Source organism: Empidonax traillii, unplaced genomic scaffold (genome assembly GCF_003031625.1).
Source record: "Empidonax traillii isolate 1590-97213 ecotype Southwest subspecies unplaced genomic scaffold, ASM303162v1 scaffold321:size1084243, whole genome shotgun sequence".
Classification (NCBI taxonomy): Eukaryota; Metazoa; Chordata; class Aves; order Passeriformes; family Tyrannidae; genus Empidonax; species Empidonax traillii.
This window is the reverse complement of record NW_020955514.1, coordinates 524,680-543,629: the sequence shown is the minus strand read 5'-3', so window position 1 is coordinate 543,629 and position 18,950 is coordinate 524,680. Positions and strand designations below refer to the sequence as shown.

General features: G+C 39.8%; 1 protein-coding gene and 1 long non-coding RNA gene across 9 annotated transcripts in view; one reads left to right on the top strand and one right to left on the bottom strand.

Moving 5' to 3' along the window:
• Positions 1–17,334, bottom strand: part of RGS12 (regulator of G protein signaling 12) — an 88,284-nt gene extending 70,950 nt beyond the window's left edge. For all 8 annotated transcript variants that reach the window (XM_027891442.1, XM_027891445.1, XM_027891441.1 and 5 more), the window contains exons 1-2: positions 17,260–17,334; positions 9,596–11,542 (exon numbers count right to left, since the gene is read on the bottom strand). In XM_027891442.1, the coding sequence (XP_027747243.1) occupies positions 9,596–11,452 (1,857 nt within the window). In that variant the 5' untranslated portion in view covers positions 11,453–11,542; positions 17,260–17,334. The remainder of the gene's footprint in view (positions 1–9,595; positions 11,543–17,259) is intronic.
• Positions 17,335–17,612: 278 nt separating this feature from the next.
• On the top strand, positions 17,613–18,697 carry LOC114061210. Its single transcript, XR_003572068.1, has 2 exons — positions 17,613–17,900; positions 18,186–18,697. It is a non-coding gene; the product is annotated as an uncharacterized LOC114061210 (long non-coding RNA).
• Positions 18,698–18,950: the final 253 nt, after the last annotated feature.

Sequence of the window (18,950 nt, the reverse complement as noted above, 5' to 3'; positions counted from 1 at the left end):
CGCTTAAGGTCTTGGCATGCACCTCTGACCACTCGTGCAAGCTCACAAATTGCAGCAGGCTGCCCCCTCATCTCCACTAACAATAAACTACAGTTTACCAAATGAAATAATCCTATTTCTAAGGCGGATCCACAGATAGTCATGCCAACACTACTGATGATATTCACTGCCAACTCTGGCCTGAGCACAGCAGGAACTCTTTTTAAGCTGGTACTACCAAAGAAACGCAACGTGAAACTATGTCAGCCAATATGATACTCTAACTTGGAGCCTGAGTGCACAGGAGCAAGTTGATGAAACTTCATCAATTATTCAGAACCCAAAGAAACCAAACACCTTTAGAAAACATCTTTAATCCTCTTAAAGAAATTCCCAGCTATTGCATGAGCTGTATCATGCTCTTTCACGTTCCAGTAAATGCACTTATTTACTGTTATCATGTTGTAACAAGTTGTCATAGGTAACAACCTGAAATTTCCATTTTGTATTAAATAGTCTTTGTGTCTCTCTACAGTTATTGTCTAGGTATTACTAATAAATATCTAGATATTACTCATAAAACAATGAGATTCCTCTCCTCTGGAACAAGTTTTAAAGCTGAAGGTGCAGGAAGGGGGTAGCGAGGAGAGGGCACTGGCAGCCTTTGGAGTACAAGAGGCTAAGGAAGGGGGAGATTTTTGTTAAAAGTTCAGGCATCCCTGACAACGACAGAATACAGTAAGCTGGCAAGAGGAATCCAGAAAGGGGGAAAAAGGAGAAAGAAAAACTGTGAGGCTTTAGGCCAGCTTCTAGCAAATAGAGTATTTTCATTGAAAACACATTAAGTTCGTGATCTTGAGAGGAAACTAAAGGGGCTAAATCTTACAGGACAGATATTTTGGCTGCTCTATGGAAGAGCAGCAAGAACAAAAGGTAAAATATAAGAAGGGAAGCTAATCTAAAAAGCTAAAAAAACACTCACAAGCCTGATCATCTACGTTTACAAAGTATGATTTCAAATGCTTTCAAAACCACAACAAAAGTTAATCTCACAAGATGCACAGGCACATGACTGAAACAGTTTTATATTTTTAAATGTTTGACCACAAAATTGTAAGAAAGTAATTGAATGTCCTGGACAAAGTTCTAAGAGCTCAAAGACAAAAATGTTGTTACTGGAATGTGCTAATTTTGACAGAAAATGTTTCTCCTCCTGCTCAGGTGGAACAAGTGTACTATCCTCTGTCCTGACCATTTAAGAGAATACAAAAGGACCATGCACATGCAAGAAGGGTCACACAGAACTGCTTGCCTTTTGGATTAGAAAAGTTCACCACCACAACAGCTTGGGGAGTTTTATACAATCCATCTAAACCATACTTGCAACAGAAACAATCATCACTACCAGCAGCTGGCCATCCTGCTCCAGAAAGGCAACTCCCCAGGTAAGCATCTCCCTACACTAAAAAGTCGAATGAATTAAATTTTTAACAAAAACTCTTTGAGTCTCTGAGCATCTGTACAAGTTTCAGTTGAGTTCTGATTTCTGCTAAATGCCTCTAAAAACACATAACAAAAGGAGGGTGCTTATCTTCACAGATGAGATGCTATTGCCAAAAAAAAAAAAAAAAAAAAGGAAAATCAGCAATTAAAATGTCTCAATTTAAGGAGCTCAACTAATATAGAATTTGGTACATTCTATGTGTCACAGAACTTAATCATACTAACTATAAAATCATCAAATCTTAATTTATCCTACTCCTATTTCCAGCTGTTGAAGCTTAGGTTTGACTGTATGACTTTGTATGGTAAAGTGCATAACAGTTTGGAGCCCAGATACACTGATCACATAATTTGAAACTTCTGCAGATATTCAAAAGTTGCCAAACTTAATCTTGGCTGTTAAGCTGCAGAAGGGTCAGTCTGGATCAGCAGCTCATCTTTATAAAAAATGCAGGTTGAGACTTCAGAAAGTTTCTAATTTAGAACTTTTTAAAAACAAAATCTCAAAAAGTGAAAGGTGAATCCTAGTGAAAGGATCACACACACACGCACAAAAAACGTAGATGATGCAAATATTATTCTGCTGTCAGTATTAGTCTCAAATCCTGCTCTGGAGCATGTCACTGTATTTCCCTCTCCTGTCCACTACCATCCCTAAGCATCCATTCTCCTGACTATGGGTCCTGTTAGCTCAGGGACCGCCCCACTACACCAGTGCAGAACAGTCTGCAGGCCATGACCCCTCTTTTTTACCCATCTCATCAGCTTTACCTGCTCCCCACCCAAAATTGACAGTGAAACTTGCAGGACTTGTCAAATGAGGGTCTGTGGGGCCTGAGAACAGGATGGATTTAAATATGGAATATTTCAGTCAGGGCCACTCTTATCCTGAAAGAGATAAAGGAATCTGGGAGGGACCTGGGAAAAGAACTGGCTGTGGTCCAGATCCCTGGACCTTAACAGGAACAGAAGCAGTAAGTCCTAGAGTACAAGCTGACAGAGAGGGCTCGTGGGCTGTGGGCAAAACCACAACAAAGTAACAGCCTTCAAACTGCCCTGCACTGCTGCCATCACCACGGACAGACATCACCTCACAAAACCAGATTAAGTTAAGGGAGGGTTAATCAAAAAGGTCTAGCATGATTCAAACTTTACTGTCAGCTTTTCCACAGGTTTTAATACACTGCAAATCCTGTAATGGTTTTGGGTCTGGTCTTTGTTTTGTTGTGGGTTTTTTGGGGGGAAGGTGTGGCTGGGGGACGCCAGTATGACAAAGAATTCAAATGCTGTTATTCACCATTACTGGTCAATAGATTTGATCACTTCTAAGAATACTTCTTCACTAATCAGATGATAATGACACATTTCACTGCCTTCTAACCATTACAGTAGCATTTTGAATGGCAGTTTGACCCATAATACAGTCAAGAATGATGTAAAATTTCATGTAAGATCTCTATGCACTCCCAGAAGACATAGAAAAGAGACTGTCCTGTCATGCTGAACATCCAAGTAAAAGAAATTTATTGCTTTTCTCCCATCCTAAGGATACTAGGCATAAAACACTGACCATCTACACTTCAGTACTATCCTAATCCCTTTTCAAGAAAAAAACCCAAACACATAAATGCTGATGCTATTAATGCAGATTAAATAGTAAGATCATTTTTTCAATGTAACTAGATAATAGTATCTTATATGAGTTGGAAACTGTTAGTTGGAAACTGCAGAGGAACAGAAAGACCACAGTACACTAGGGGAAAATATGGAGAAAATTACAATTACAGACAACATAACAACTGGTTCCAAATCATCTTGAACATTAGGAAGGCATTAGCTGGGAACATTAAATCAATATAGACCAATAATCAGTAGCAATCAAAATTCTGACCAGGAATCATTAGGAAAGCAAAAAGAAGTCAAGAAATAAGCTTTCTGAATACATTGCCTGCCCACACATTTTTAAAACTGCTTATAGCTCTGGTGGACCCATCTCAAAAATAATATTAAGCAATTATATTGCAGTTATGAAAAAACTTTTGGACAGTAGAAGTATAAGCTGATTTCTGACTGGAAAGTGAGCTATTGGTGGTTGAGGTTAAAAAAAATAAAATCACTAAGAGAAAATAAAAAGAGAGTAATAAATACTGTTAGCATTTCTCATGACAAATATTAGCAGGTATGAAATGAAACTATATGGAAAGTACAATTATGTGGTGTTCTCTTTCCACACTATTAAACTGTGGAATGTATAAATCAAATGATATCAGGAATGCCAAAAGTACTACTTCAGGTAAGTTTTAGAAATTCCATATTTATTTTTTATTAATTAAAGACCTTTATTTCATATGGATCTATTTCTCCAGTCAAGAACTGGTATTTCACAGCTCCTTTTCTTCTCTAAATCTTCTCAACTGCAAGGAATTCAGATCTTTGTACAGACAACAATTTTATAATCTCTTATCTCAAAGCTTTTATGTTTAAAACGCAAAAATCAAACCATTTTTCATTATTTCAATTCATTCTGTGCTATTTCCTCCACAGTATTTTCTTTCTAGCACACAAATTATTTTAACTTTTCATACACTTTAAAGATCCTAGAACTGCCCATTTTTAAAAATAATTTTAGAAGACTACAATACACATGAAAAGGTTGAATGAAATTACTAAACATGTAATTGCTTTTCATTTTCTCATAGCAAAATGTATCAGAGGACCTATTTCCTATAAATGCCTCTTTGCAGATTAACTCACATTAGCACATTCTCAGATCTACCCTGGTGTTTGGGATTTCAGCTGAGTTCTCTTTAAGGTATATACATGCATCTCAAACCAGATCAAAGCCTATAATTTCAAAGGATAATAATAAATTGTACTGCATAAGAATAGCAATCCAGCTGCCATCAATTCTACTTTTTAAACAGCTGTGGTAGAACAATTTAAGCTAGTGAGCAAACAGAATTGTAAAGGAAAGGGAAAAAACCATGTAATTATACAACAAAAAACAAATATGGGATCCACACAGCTTTGCCAACATTGTTTTTGCATCTAAAATATCTGTTTTGCAGTTAGTTTACCATCCAGTTACCAGCATTAAAAAACTGCAATTCTTGGATCTGAAGCAAATTACAAATTTTCACCCCCCAAAAAAAAATCCATTTTTAGCTTAACAGCATTTCTTCTTCCATTACACTTGTTCTGGAAACAAAGACAACTCTGAAGTAGTTACAGTTAAACTTCTGATCAAAACAGAGTAACAATAATATATAATAGTTACCCAGGAAATATATTAGCAAGGAAAGATGTATTAGTGAACCACGCAGTATTGCTTACCTGTCTTCTCTCTTCTACATTTTTACAATATTTTCAGTAGCTAAGTTATGAGGGTTCAAAGCAGTTGATACATTCTATAGTTTAGAATATATATATGTGTATAAATATATATATATTTGCAGTACTATTGTCCAATGAGTCTCAGATCATGAGATTATCTATTTAGATCATCTATTTTGTCTTCCTTTAAGATCTACAAATATGATCCAGTTACAAATTCACACTTTTCATTAGCACAAGCAATAACGTGGTCAAGAAGTCTTGCAACAAATGTGAAACAGAAAGGGTTTCTAAAAATCAATACCCAAATTTTTGAAAAGCTTTTAAATTACATTTTAATGTAATTTGTCCTATTTGTCATATTCACTTGGAATAAACCTACCCAAATGTTAGTTATCAAGCTCAGGTTGTAAAACCTCTTTTGATCTTCAATATTATACTCACTGCCACAATATCAAAACAAACTTTTTTTTTTTTTTTAAGAACGGTGAGAGGTCAGTGCCTAGGGTTCTGTCCTCATGGAGAGAGAACTCAAAGACTAAACTGACTGTTATGGAGCTTTCCAGTGGAAAAAGGAGTATTTTACCAGTAAAACTTAATTTAAAACAGTAATGGGTAGACATATTTTTGGCCAGGCACTAGCCTGAAAACAGAGAGCGAGGGTTGAACAAAATCAAACGTATTACATTAATTTAGTCTAGAGGGAAAGGAATGCTTCCCTTTTCAGCAATTTCTCAAGTCCCCTGCCAATCCTAACATCCCCTGATGTTTTCATATTGCTTATGGTGCTTTTCATTTGCGTCACCCAAAAATCATGCAGAAAGAGTGAGTAGGTAAGTGGCTGGAACTCAGCGGGATGCTAAAAAAGGTGAAAATAACAATGCAACAGCAAAGGCAGCACAGTGCAAATGGAATAACAAACAGAAAAGCAGGAATTATTCTATCCCCACTGAAACAATAACCAGGCTCTTCATCTGTTAGGCTTATAGACCTCACAAGACTACACACCCCTGCCCAGCATCAGTCTTAAAAAAATTCAGAAGCTTCTTGTCACCAGAAATCTTCCTTGGTCATTCTCAGATTGAAAGGCACCTTGCCTTCCATGATCTGCCTTTTCAGTGAATTTCAGCAACATCATCAAGCCTCCCACTAATTTTTTCAGTCTAACACCTACAGAAGTCAAGAAGACTCCAAAAAATTCCCATTAGATGCTTTAATAGAAATCTGTTCACGTGACACTTTTAAGAAACACCAGAAATGTGAAGTTTGGCACAGGAAATAATTTCAGGGGTGCACAGGGCCAGACAGATTCCAGTAAATCTCAGTCAGAGGACATGCATTAAAACTAAAATTTCTCCTCTTCCCACATGCAAAAAAAAAAAAAAAAAAAATTAAAGAAACCATTTTAAAACCATTTAAGAGTTAAAAATAGATATACAGCTTTTGTGAAAGTATGAGTTCAGTAATTTAGGGATATTTCCTTAGAACATTTTAAAGCAAAACAAAAAACCTCATGCTATTCATTAGCAACCAAATTAGGCATTTTTAACTAGTTTCAACTATTCACACTTTTATTGAATTTTAAAATGCTTTACAGTACTGTAAAGAAAATTAATATTTTAAAAGTGGTTTTGCCAGTTATTACAGAATTAACCATAATTCCACTTTTTAAGCTGAAAATATCATCATCACTAAAGCAAAAACAAAGCTCAGAAAATTTGTCTTCTTCCTTGTGAAGTCTGAAATGCCATACCTATTCCTACCCACAAGAAACACTTCCCAGCCTCAGTTCTGAAAGTGCAATTTTAAATAGATATGTGCACTAACGCTTTCTCACATCTGCTCCTGTGTGCTGTACAATTCACAAATGTTTTGTAAGTGCAGCTATAAAATCTGGAAATAGTTTAGGCCCATCTTACCCCCCACTAGTATTGTATGATACAACGTATTTTTCAGAATTACATGCTGTGATCATCACTGTTTAGCTGCACAGCAGTTCTGCTAGTGCAGCAGTGCATCCAGGAACTCGAGTAATGAAAGCTCCAAGGCAGACAAGTATGTTATATGGAAGTACAGAGTCCATCACAAAAAATTCCAGCTTTGGTAACCGTTTCTCCCTCTAGTGGCTTCCTTACAGTCTCACTCACACGGTATATTACCTTCAGTATTGATGTAAAAGACAAAAAAATCACCTTAATCAAAAGCAATTTAAAGACTGCTCTGCCAAATGAAGCCTTAGACTAAGCCACTAGGTTGTAAAAATATGAATGTAGTCCCACGTGGCCACTTCATATACTTTATTCCATGACTGCAATGAGTTTCAGCATGCTGTGTAAAATAACTCCTTAGCACTTAAAAAGGTCACAGGAAGCTGAGTACGTGTAGTTTTCTAGAACACAGGATCTAACCCACCTGAATAGGGTTTGGAATAGGCACTCTTAACTTTTCTCTTCACACAAAGCAAAAAGAGAGCCTGAATTTCTGAATATCCCTCTCTTACGAAAGTGAACTAGTGCTCTAAGATCCAAAACCAGATTTTCCCTATTTCTGCAGTACCTAAGGTACGGAGGTACACTCACCAATAAAGTACATGCCCCGATTATTTTCATTAAAGATTCAAGATGAGAACATTGTACAACTTCATCTCTAAGCCTTACTCCGAATAACCTTCATGAGCTTTTTTCATCAGTTTCAACAGCCTTCAATAATACTGGAAAACAACACTAAAATGCAAAAGATGGTCTGTAGCCTTAACGAAGAGGTTCAATGCTAAAGCCATGTAAGAACATCTTAAATGTGTTCTTGCAAACAAATTTGTTATTAATCAAACAACAGAATGCCTACTTTATTAGTAAATAGATTTAAAAGGGAAGATTGAGATACTTAGTGTTGGTTTATGCTGATCTGAGTGATTCAGTAGGTGAAATATTGTTACACTTTGCCCACATATAGAACATCTTCCATCTTAAAGTGTAACATTTTCTTTGAGATTTTCATTAGTATATTCGTGATTTCCACAAAATATTTTTTTCTGCAAAAAATGCAATCATGTTACTATCACGGACAACACTGCAGACACAAACTTGTTACAGAGACCCTGAAGGAATTTCAGCAGCATCCAAGGAAGCTGGTCTAGTTTCCAAAGGGCACTTGGGACCAAGGTATCTGGACCAGGTGCTGCCTATAAAGAGGTCTTCTCCTTGGTCCGTCAGCAGAGATCATGAAGCATGTAATCTTCAGGGGAGCAGACAGAATTGATTATTAGCTGGTTTGGGTGGGCAATGTTTACAAATTTAGTGATTCTGTTTGGATAGTTTCTATTTGGCTTTTGAAAGTGTGAGTCACCTTGTATTTAAGATCACTTGAAATTTAATACATTATTATGGGTCTGGAAAACTGCTGCCTGTAGCAGTCACTTCACCTTAACAATACACTAGTGTATAACTATTATATATACTGGTTTACTTTTTTTATTTTCAGCCCAGAAAGCATACAAAAGAACATATGTGCAAGTTTTTGGCTTCACAGTGCAGAAAAAACAACATAAAATAACTTCTCTTTTCACACCAAAACACTCTGAAGTTCCGCAATCTAATACCCAAAATGTCTGACTGACTGTCACAGCACTGCAAAGATTTTGTTTGTAACACTATGAAACAACTCATGAACCTCTACTGCCATCAACTTGAGTAGCAGTTGTATATTTTAAATCAGGTGAAAAAAGCCACATTTTTTCAAAACACATTTGGACAGTGTGATGGACATTTGAATCAATCACATAAGCAAAACTTCCTGTCATGGAATGACAAAGCCTCTTGAAGACTAATTTGGAGTATAAGGTTCTGTCTTTCCCTGGAGTCAGCAAATGTTTCAGATACAACATTGCTACTAATTCTGTTCGTGTTGGACCAATGACCTCCACATTACTAAAATCCCAGTTATGAACAACAGACTCCCCTGAGATTAGTTCCTTCAACAGCAAAACGTGTATGTCACAAAGGGAACAGCATGTAATCATGTTGGGTACTTGGATAACCTCCCACACCTTTTTTTTTTTTTTTTTTTTAAATCTCCTCACTTTGTCTAATAGTAGACAAAACAAGTAGATGAAGCAGTAATTTGGAATAAAATTTGAACTACAGGTTTACTGGCAGAACGTTAGATTTGTGACCTACCACTAAGGAATAGTTTTTGGTGTCAGTTTGTAATGCTACTTGTATTGAGAGGTTTGCTGGAGTCAATTTCTGTAATAAAATAGTCTTATTCAGTTAAAACTAAAAGTCTATAACCCATGTTTTTGACTAATGATTAGACTACTCCTCTATAAAAATAGATACTATAGATTAGATAGATAACAACATTTGCAAGCCAGTTTTCTACAAAAAAAGAACCAGACTAAAGATCCAGACTGTTTCCATTCTTTTGCTGCTGGAGGTCAAAAGAAACTGAAGTTGCTAAATTGTCATGTCTCTTTTCATTGCAATGCCACTGCAACATTTGGAAACAATGAAGAGACAAGAAGAAATGTGAGAAAACACTAACAGACAACACTTCCAGCAGAAGTACAATTGCAGAGCTGCACTCAATTAAAGAGGAATATGCAACGCCTCTGCAAACAAGAAAGAACCATATTATTTCCTTCATCTGAAATTTTGTAAATTATATAATACATGTTTAAATTTTAGTATGCAAATATTATGGCGTAAAAGTACCACAGACTGATGGGTTTGGGTGGGGTTTTTGGGGGTATTTTTAGGAACCAATGTCAACATATTCTTACCTTTTTATCTTCTTTAGATTTCCTAATACTGTGTGGAGGGCCAAATTTGTTCTGAATGCAAAACATCTTCTTAGACCATTCATTTTTGTGAGATTTTAGCTGAGGCTGACCAAAGCTGCCCTCAACTCTGTATCTGTCAGCTGGAATCTTACTCATTGGTGGGGGGAGCGTTCCACAGTTAACACTTGACCAGCCGTCCGTAGAATCCGTGTACGATTCCTGGTCGCTGGCATTTCCATGCTGCCACTCTTGTAACACATGCACAGGCAACCACCTCTGATTGCCTGTGCCTGCAGCATTTTTCTTTGAGGGGGGTACTGAATTTCGGGAGGAAACCAATGGCACCTCGATACGAGCAGAAGGACTTAAGTGTTTGCTTACATTCTGGGACTTATCATTCTGAATTACCTCTAAAGGAATGCTTCCTTCTTGCTCGTGACAGAAGCCATTCCAATGGGAAGCAGGTTGATTTTGTCCCCTTCCTACTGGATTTTCCCAGAGGCTGTTAGGAATGTGTTTACTCGGATTGGTCCCTAAATCAACCACCAGAACCCTATTACTCTTTTCTTCTTGGTTGAAATTTCCAATTCCACTATCACTGTTGCTGCTTGTACTATTATTTTGATGAGCATCTGCATCACCATCAAGAAAAGCCCTTGCACGCATTCCCTCAATCAGTTCCCCCATATCCCTGTACAGGACAGAAATAAACTGCAAAACAGGTAGAGATGATGTTGGAAACTCTAGACAGCCATTTGTATCTGGATCCGCTGTACATTCCAGTCCGAAACGTCTTGCTATACCCTGGTGAATTTTATGATGAAATAATTCAGGATCCACCATAAAAACATGGCAAGATGTCCTCAGAACTCCTTCATCTTCCTGCGCCAAGCTTGCATCATCGTTTGTCTGCATTGTAACTAGTCCAAAGAATCTTCTATCATCTGGGCAAACAGCGCTGAATGCCAGTTTCTCTGCAGGATATTCTGCCACAACACCCGATTTGTCACTGCAGAGCTGGATACAGTCATGCATTATCTTCATCATCACCAGGGAATGGATTTTCTGTTCCGCCCGCAGACGTCTCATGCATCCACGGATAGCCTGCAAACTCTCGTTTTCCAAATTCGAGGTTGTTGAAGGAAGTTCGATTGAGCCCAGGTAACCTACGATCATGGCAACATTTAAAATGCTTGCGTCTAATCCAAAGTCTTCTGCGCCCTCCAGTCCAAGTCTAAAAACTGAATCATCGTTCAGGACTTTGGCTATTTCTTCCTTTGACATTAAGTTTGGATTGCTTACACTTTCATTGCCAGTTTCGAATTTCATAGCAGCAGAAACTGAAAATGATCTTTGTTTTGGTGCAGAATTATCTGAGTTACCAGCACAAAGAGAAGGATTCTCAAAGATCATGTTGAAGATGCCACCAGACTGCATTTCTTCAACAACCTTCTCTGCTCTGTTTATACCCAGAGCTTTAGAGTCAGGTTTGGGTTTCAGCCACCCCTTCCCATCATAAAAACCAACTTCTTCATCACTCGAACATGAATCCAGATGACTAATCCCTTCAGCAATGACCATGTGCAGGACTCCAGAACATTTTCCTATAAGCTTCACTACATCTTCATGAGAGGCTTTCTTCACATTAATTTCATTAACTGCATATATCTGATCTCCTGCTTTAAGTCCAACATAATCTGCAGGGCTTCCTTTCATCACACAACTAAGAACACAAGGAGCTTGTCCAGAAAGGGTAAACCCATAACCTGCTCTTCCTCTAGCAACTTCCACACTCCTTATCCGTGGAGGAGCATGCATGTTGAGTCGACGTTTGACCGTTTCCCCCGGCCTATACATTTTGGATTTTATTCCTGCAATAGGAAAACTTTTATTTAGTCCAGCTTTTTGTCATGTTTCAAGAGTATCACTCCTTCACCTGATGAAGTCCTAAAGAAAGAAAGAAAAAAAGACATTTTAATTCGCAATCACATCTCAGGGGTTTTAGTATCCAGCATTCCCTTTACTGTTCAGAAATATTACTAGTGAACTCTACCAAAACCTATTGCTAGAGAATTAACAAAACCTTCAAAACAACTTGAAAAGAACAGGTACCACAGTCTTAATTTTACTCATGAGAAAGGAGTAGCAAATGCAAATAAAGTGGCTGTCCAAAATGACAAAGTGACTGAATGCCAAAGAACATCTTTTGATGTCCAGTCAGTGTTTTTCTACTACAGCATGTTATGTCTTCCCCAGTGTCCCCACATTATCTATTATTCAGTTAACTCCTGGCTTACTGCACCATTGCAATACCACTGCATTTTACAGCACTCTGAAAATCCTGAATGAAGCTCATCTATCCTTTCCCAGCAACATCAAAATGGGAGCTCGTGTCTATCTACTCAGCTACACCTCACCCCCTTAACGTCCAATGTACAGAAACAGGTACCACATGTGTCCATGTAAAACAGATTAATTCCCCCTAGAGTTGCCTGTATCTCTCCAGTGCTTGACTGTAAAGGTAGCTTAAAGTAAGTACCTAAAACTTCAACATTCTTACACACATTTCAGCTACATGTGCAACAGCAAATGGGCATTCAGTCATGGATCAGACCAAAGGATCCAAGATCAGATTTGCTGTTACACCAACCAATTAATCTATTCAAAACCAATTTGTCAGAAAGCAAACACTGTAAAAATGCATTTCAATCAGTCATTCCAACATCCATGTGTTTCAGTTTAGCTTAAAAATGCAAAGAAAAAAAAAAAACAAGAGTAAGAAAGAAGGAACCCCACATGCTGCCAGTATTAATCTAGTCATGACTTTACAATTAATATAAAGCAGCCTTATATGAACAGCAAGAAATAGTAGATTTCATTACATTTTGGTGTTGACACTGAAGTCTGGATGTCTTGTTCTAAATATAATCCGGGTAAATTCCATTGTTTTAGAAAGATTTCCTCCACTAAGCAGGTTAAAATGCATAAAAATGTCTTAAATAAGAAAAATGACAACTTGTTCAACTTTTGAAACTATCCCCTTGTTGTATGATATGAACTCTCACTTCCATAGATCTGAAGGGATGACTGACAGAAATAACCATAGGACTACAGCTACAAAAAATCACAATAAACTCCATCTGAGCAAGTGAGAACTAATCTGAAAATAATTACTGCTCTGACTTGGTCCACAGGCTTATTCATAACTCAGTCACACTGTAACATACTTAAACTGTGTAAGGTATTTGAAAGGAAGTATCTTGCATATGTGGGCAAAATGCAGGCAACATTTTAGATAAATAAACACACATACACATATATATACACATACACACAAAGACAACACATTTTTTTATCACACCTAAAGTGATAAATTAGTGGTGTCCCACCCACTACTTGCATGGAAATAAAATGACCAAGAAATCCTTCTGACATTGTTCTCAGCTACAGAAGTAACAAAAACCCCCACACTCAGAAAGTGATTCAATCCACAGCACACTACTTTCACAGTATTTTGCCTGGGTTAGAACAAATAGAAGGGCAATTATTTCAAAAGTTTCACCAATTAAAGGCCAAACCAAAAATAAAATAAAATTTAGGATCAAAGTCTTCACTACTTAACTACATATGAGTTCTTCGATTACCAAGTTTAAAAAACCACTCTCGTTTCTTGAATATTCCACTAAATATTCTACTACAGGATGTAATTTCCTTAGGATCCTTTTAAACCCAGAAGAGGACAGCCTTCAAGATATTAGAAGACATCCAGTTGGCTTTATTTTTGGGGTTTAGTGTGTAATTTTTTTAACAAAGGGACATCAGGTTTTTGTCTCCACAGTGCAGCTGTGACTATTCAACCTAATACAGTTTTCGCAAATTGTTCTAATATAGCAATTATCTTGCTTCATTAACAACAGTTTTCCTACAATTTAAGACAAAAAAAACAACCCTTAACTGTAAGAAGTAATGAAACTTCACACTTAACCTTTGAATGGAAATCCTAACACAAGAAATGCTTTGCAAACATTTAACCAAACTTAACTCTTACATTTCTGTAAGAGACCCCTTCAACTTGCATCCATTCTCATGCTTTAAACACACTTTGACCCTTTCCTGATGAGGCTAAACTTGGGAACTAGGATATCACTGTGCATTCAGCTATCTGGTACTTTTCGGGAATAATTATTAAACATTTCAAGAGAGAGTTCTCCAACCAAAAAAAAATTAACCAATAAATGTCTATCAGTAAATAAATACCTACTGTCTAGGATCATGAATATATGTATGTTTTAGTTTGCCTTACAGTGAATATTTCTGTTCTCAACTGTCTGGAGAATAGCCTAATGTGTCCCCTGGGTACCCTCCAAAACTCTGCTGCTAACCTAACATAATGCCCTGTAGTATCTGGCACCTAAAATTGCACTACTAGCTTGCAGGAGGAGAGGAAACAATTAAAAGACTATGAGATTATAAATAATCTCATTCTAAAGATATAATAAAAAGCAGTTGTTACTAAAAAAAATTAAGATTCAATATTGTACTGTTGAAGTGGCTGTTTAAAAAAACCAAACAGATCTTTCCAGCTATCTTTCTATTCTATAAAAAAATACCCTAAATGCCACTATAAAAAAACATGCAATGAAAATGTATTTAGGGTGCTCTTGGGAAGATGCAAACCCCAATGCTGTCTTAACTCACAATTACACATTTGCTAAGAGAGGGTTCCTTTTAATTCTATTCACAAGTCAACTTACCTGTTTGCCTTCCTAACCTATGCTCCTTACACATCAAGCATTTATGTCAGATGATAACCACTGATAATGGAATGTCATTCAAAAACCTGACAATTATAAAAAACAGCAGGCTGCTAGTATATTACTTTTATCTAATAATGATGTTCTAGAGGTGTGAAGTCTTCCACCTATTAATATGTTTATGTACTTTTGTGAGTTTAAAGTTAGGAAGTAATGGAACATTAAAGGGGTTTTGCTATTAATGACTATATCCACTAAAATAAAAACAAAACAAACAAAACAAAAACAAACAAAACCCAAATCAAAACAAAAACCAAACAAAAAGACCTGTGTTACCTCACGGGAAGAGTGAGGCACTTCCCTCCCCTCCCTCAGTACCTGAATAATACTGTGCATTTTTTGTGCCAAAGAACAGCTCACTAAATCTACCCAGGAAACCTCAAGACAAAGGAGGTCTACAAGAATCTTCTTTCTACAAGAACCTTCAGCATTCAAGTATGTTTCTCCTCAAAAATGGTGTGACAGGCAAATGGAAAAGCTACGAAAATAGTGTTTCTCATAAGCAGAGAGACTCTAGAGATTTGTTGAGTGACAAACTGTTAACAAACTAGTTCAAAACTAAGTTAGCTAATTGCCCACGTTTTCTTCTAATTACTTTGCAGATTTGAAACCTGGAGCTAAAGAGATATGGCACAGAAGTGGCACAAACTTCCACAGTTTCAAAGTAATCATACATCTGAAAAACCTTTTCCTGTAATAAATTACAAAACATGTAGTATCTCCAACGTGAAACAAAGTACAAATGTAGGGAAACAGACATCTTTTTACTTGCACTGAGATAAAGCTTTTAGTTTTATAACTACAAAATATTTCCCAGAACATCTCAGACAAAAACACTATTATATACATGTATATGAAATAACATCATTTGCCCATATCCATCAGCTTTGTCACAGAACTGCAAAACAAAATGAAACATCTGAGTTTTCTGCCAGCACACATTCTGGTCTACCATTTGAAGTAATTATTTGTGGGGTATAAACCAACAAAAATACCAGTTACAGTTGGATTGTACTTTAGCCCACAAACACTGCATTTCTGTACGTAATGTTGTTACATATCCGTGGCTAGCTTTTCATGTCATTTTCAAACCCTCCACTCCAAAGAAAATAACACTTATTTGCTTACTTTCAAGGGGGAGAGGCGGTTTGTTTCCTGCTTCTGCTCTTGTTATCTCATAGCAACAAAAAGAACAGAAACAGAAGGCACGCTGCTGTTACAGTCGATGTTAAACTATAACCTTCACAGTTACAGAGGGCAGCGAGGGAACATGTGAAGTTTAAGACTACCTGACTGACCACCAGTTCCTTTCCAAAAGGCTTTGCAAAAGAGCTCATAGTCAGCACTACAGGATCCATACTAATGTGCAGAGACACAGCAAAGAACTGTCTGGCTTAATTTTGTTTTTCAATAGTGGGACTGTAAGAGGATAAAGTATGCAAAGTGGAAGTGCATAGAGGAGAAGGACTGTTCCCTCATCCCTCACACACGTCTTGAAGTAATGCAAAACACTATTCATCATGGATGCCACTCTTTAAAGCATCTTAAGGCATCGTGAACTGACTTTCACAAATGATGCCAAGTCACTACAAAGCCCAAATGAAGCTATAAAATTTGAATTCCACTAACTATTCAAATGTGGAACATGTTTATAGACAAGTTACACGAGAAATGTAACAGCACAGCCTGTAGAAGACAGCTACCAGTTGTTTGAGAACTCGGCAGGACAATATTTTAATAAATAAAATCTTATCAGCATTTCAGAATTGGCAAAACACACCATTGTGTTTCCTGTATCAGCAGCAACGGCTTTGCTAGAAAACAATTAGTTGTACCGAGCGTGATCTTTCAAAAAACACTGACTGTAATGAGTAAAAGTAGTTGTTAATAAAAACTTTTCTCACACCAAAGTCAATGTATGAAGTGTAAGGAACATAAATAGGAGATTTGCTGTTTTGTCTGACAAGAGCCATACGACTAAGGACAAAGTTTTCAATAAAGCTATTATGTAGACAGTCGCGCGCTTACAGCTGAGTTTCATTTGTTGCATTTAAGAAGCTGAAAAGGTATTTTTTGCCAGTCAGGCATTTTTTTTTTCCCCTTCTTTTCTTGCAAACACGTTCCAGAACTGTTGGGGCGCCGCGCAAAGAAAGGGCAGCGCTTGGGGCGGGATCCGCTCAGGGACAAGAGCGGCCGGGAAGGGCTCGGGGCGCTCTGCCGGGGCGAAGGCAAGAGGGGCACGGCTGGATGCGCCGCAGCTCCCAAAGCCTCGCTCCCGCGAGCCCCGGCTCCTGGCGGCGTCTGGGTGCATCCCACGGGCACCGGGGGCATCCCGCGGGCACCGAGTGGGAGACCCGGGACTCTGCGGGGAGCCGGCGGCGAGTCCGCTCCCCGAGCAGCGCTCCGCGGGGTTACACATTAACCGGGGCAGCCGCTTCCCGGCGGGGGTGGAGCTGCGGGGAGGGGAGAAAGCGGCACCTGAGCCCGCAGGGACGGTTTGAAAAATCAAGCGGTAAAAGACGGGAGTTCAGGGAGCGCCCGTGAACCCCCCCCCTTCCCGCGGGCGGACCGACCGACCGACCGACCGCCCGCCCCTCCGCGCTGCGCGCCGGGGGTCGCGGGCAGCGCCGCAGCCCGAGGGGCGCGCACAGGGGCTGCCTTTTCTCCCCTCCCTCCCCTCGGCCCCCGCCGCCGCGCTCCCTTCCCCCTGGGCCCCCTCCCGCCTCCCATCTGCCGCCCCCGCTCCTCCCGCCGCACCCCGGCGGGGTCCCGGGCCGGGCGCTCGGCGGTGCGGGGGATGGGAGAGCCGGGCGGGCAGCGGTGGGCGCTGCCCCGCTCGGACACACTCACCTCCGTCCCCCAGGGCAGTGGCTGCTCCGCCGAGGCAGCGGCTCCGCCGGTCACCGGGGAGACGGCGCCGGGCTCGGCCCGAGGGCGCGGCGGCCACTGGCTGCCCGGCGCTGTCAGTCACGGCGCCCGCCCGGCGGGGTGGCGGTCGGGTTCCCGGACAGAGAAAGGGGAGAGACAATACCCAGCGCCGCGGAACTACAGCTCCCGGCGTGCCCCGCGAGAGCCGCGCTCGGTCCGGCCGTGGGGAGCGAACCGCGCGGGGCATGACGGGGCGAGTAGTTTTTTCGTCTCGCCTCGCCGCCTCGCCTCGTCCTGGGCTCCCGCGGGGCGCGCAGTGCGCAGGCGCGGGCTGGCGGCGGCCGTTCGAACGGGTCCGGGAGCGATCCTGGGGCGGGATGGGGGCCGGGGCAGGGATTCGGGGATCGCATCCCACGGCAGTCGCAGGTGTTCGGTCCCCTCGGAGTCGGGAGAACAGGCTGCACCTGTCCCCATCTGAGCGGCGGCCGGCGGCGGGGAGGGACGCAGTAACCCGCGGCTCCAGCGGCGAAGGGGCGGGCTGGTGAGGGAGGCGCTCGTAGGTGCCTCAGACAGGTGTGCCGGGCCTTTGAAGCCCGGGAACAAAGGGAGACCGACCCGACAAGGTAAAGGCAAAGGTGGGAAGGGAGCAGGGTGGCATTGGGTTCAGCCTTTAGGGCATCCAGTGAGGGTGAGGAGGTACTTAAGGGTTTCGTAGTAATTAGGCATCCAAAGGGCAAGAGTTGTGGGTCCCTTCCAACTCAGTGTATTCCGTGATTTTATGAGTTAAAAAGGAACATTTGTGCCGCTCAGGGCAAGCAGGGCAGAGGCAGCAAGCTCTCGAAATACATCGGGGACAGTTTCTTTATTTCCAAAGGGCAACATCTAGTAAACCTTATTTTAAACAGGAGAAATGGGAAGAGGGGAGGATGGCACACACAAAAGTGAGAGCTGGTTAAGAGATACCTGAGGAGTATAAGATTCCAAAAAAAAAAAAAAAGGAAGAATTAACCAAATCTATTGGACTTTCCTACAAAACCTGAAAAGATTTTGTGATCTTTGCGGAAGATTGTGATATTTAATTGTTAACACATACTTGTAGCAATCCTTTGTATGTGGGGTATTTCATTTCAGTGTCTATCTGTGCACTGGAAACCTGAAATGGAATTGAACCTATCAGTCACAAGGTGCACAAGAATGCTTACTTTTTTCTGAGTTGTTTGTTTGTTTGTTTGTTTTCCAGTCTCCAGAGCAGGATGTGTATACCAGAATTCACTGTTGCTGTTATGTCCATAAGATAACTTCTAAATTTTAATATGGTTTAACTTCAGTAATTTTTCTTGGTTTTATCCAGTCTAGGAAATTGTTTCTTAATAACTCCTTCCCAAGCTGAAACACTTACAGTATACCAGAATCTTCAGGAGAAACAAAAACACAGGGCAAAAGAAAAATCTCTTTGGAAAAACAGAGGATCCTGCTCTTTTACTCTGACATCCACCTTCTTGTTCTGCTGTTTTTTCCTTAGTCAATCTATCCCTATCAAGGAGATTTCTACCAACATGAGACATCTCAGTTGACTTAGATCCAAGTTTTGTTATCTCTCTCATCCAGTTTTATGGGAAAATCTTCTGAAGTCATGACTATATGTTTTTGTCAATATTTCTGTTGCCTGTGTT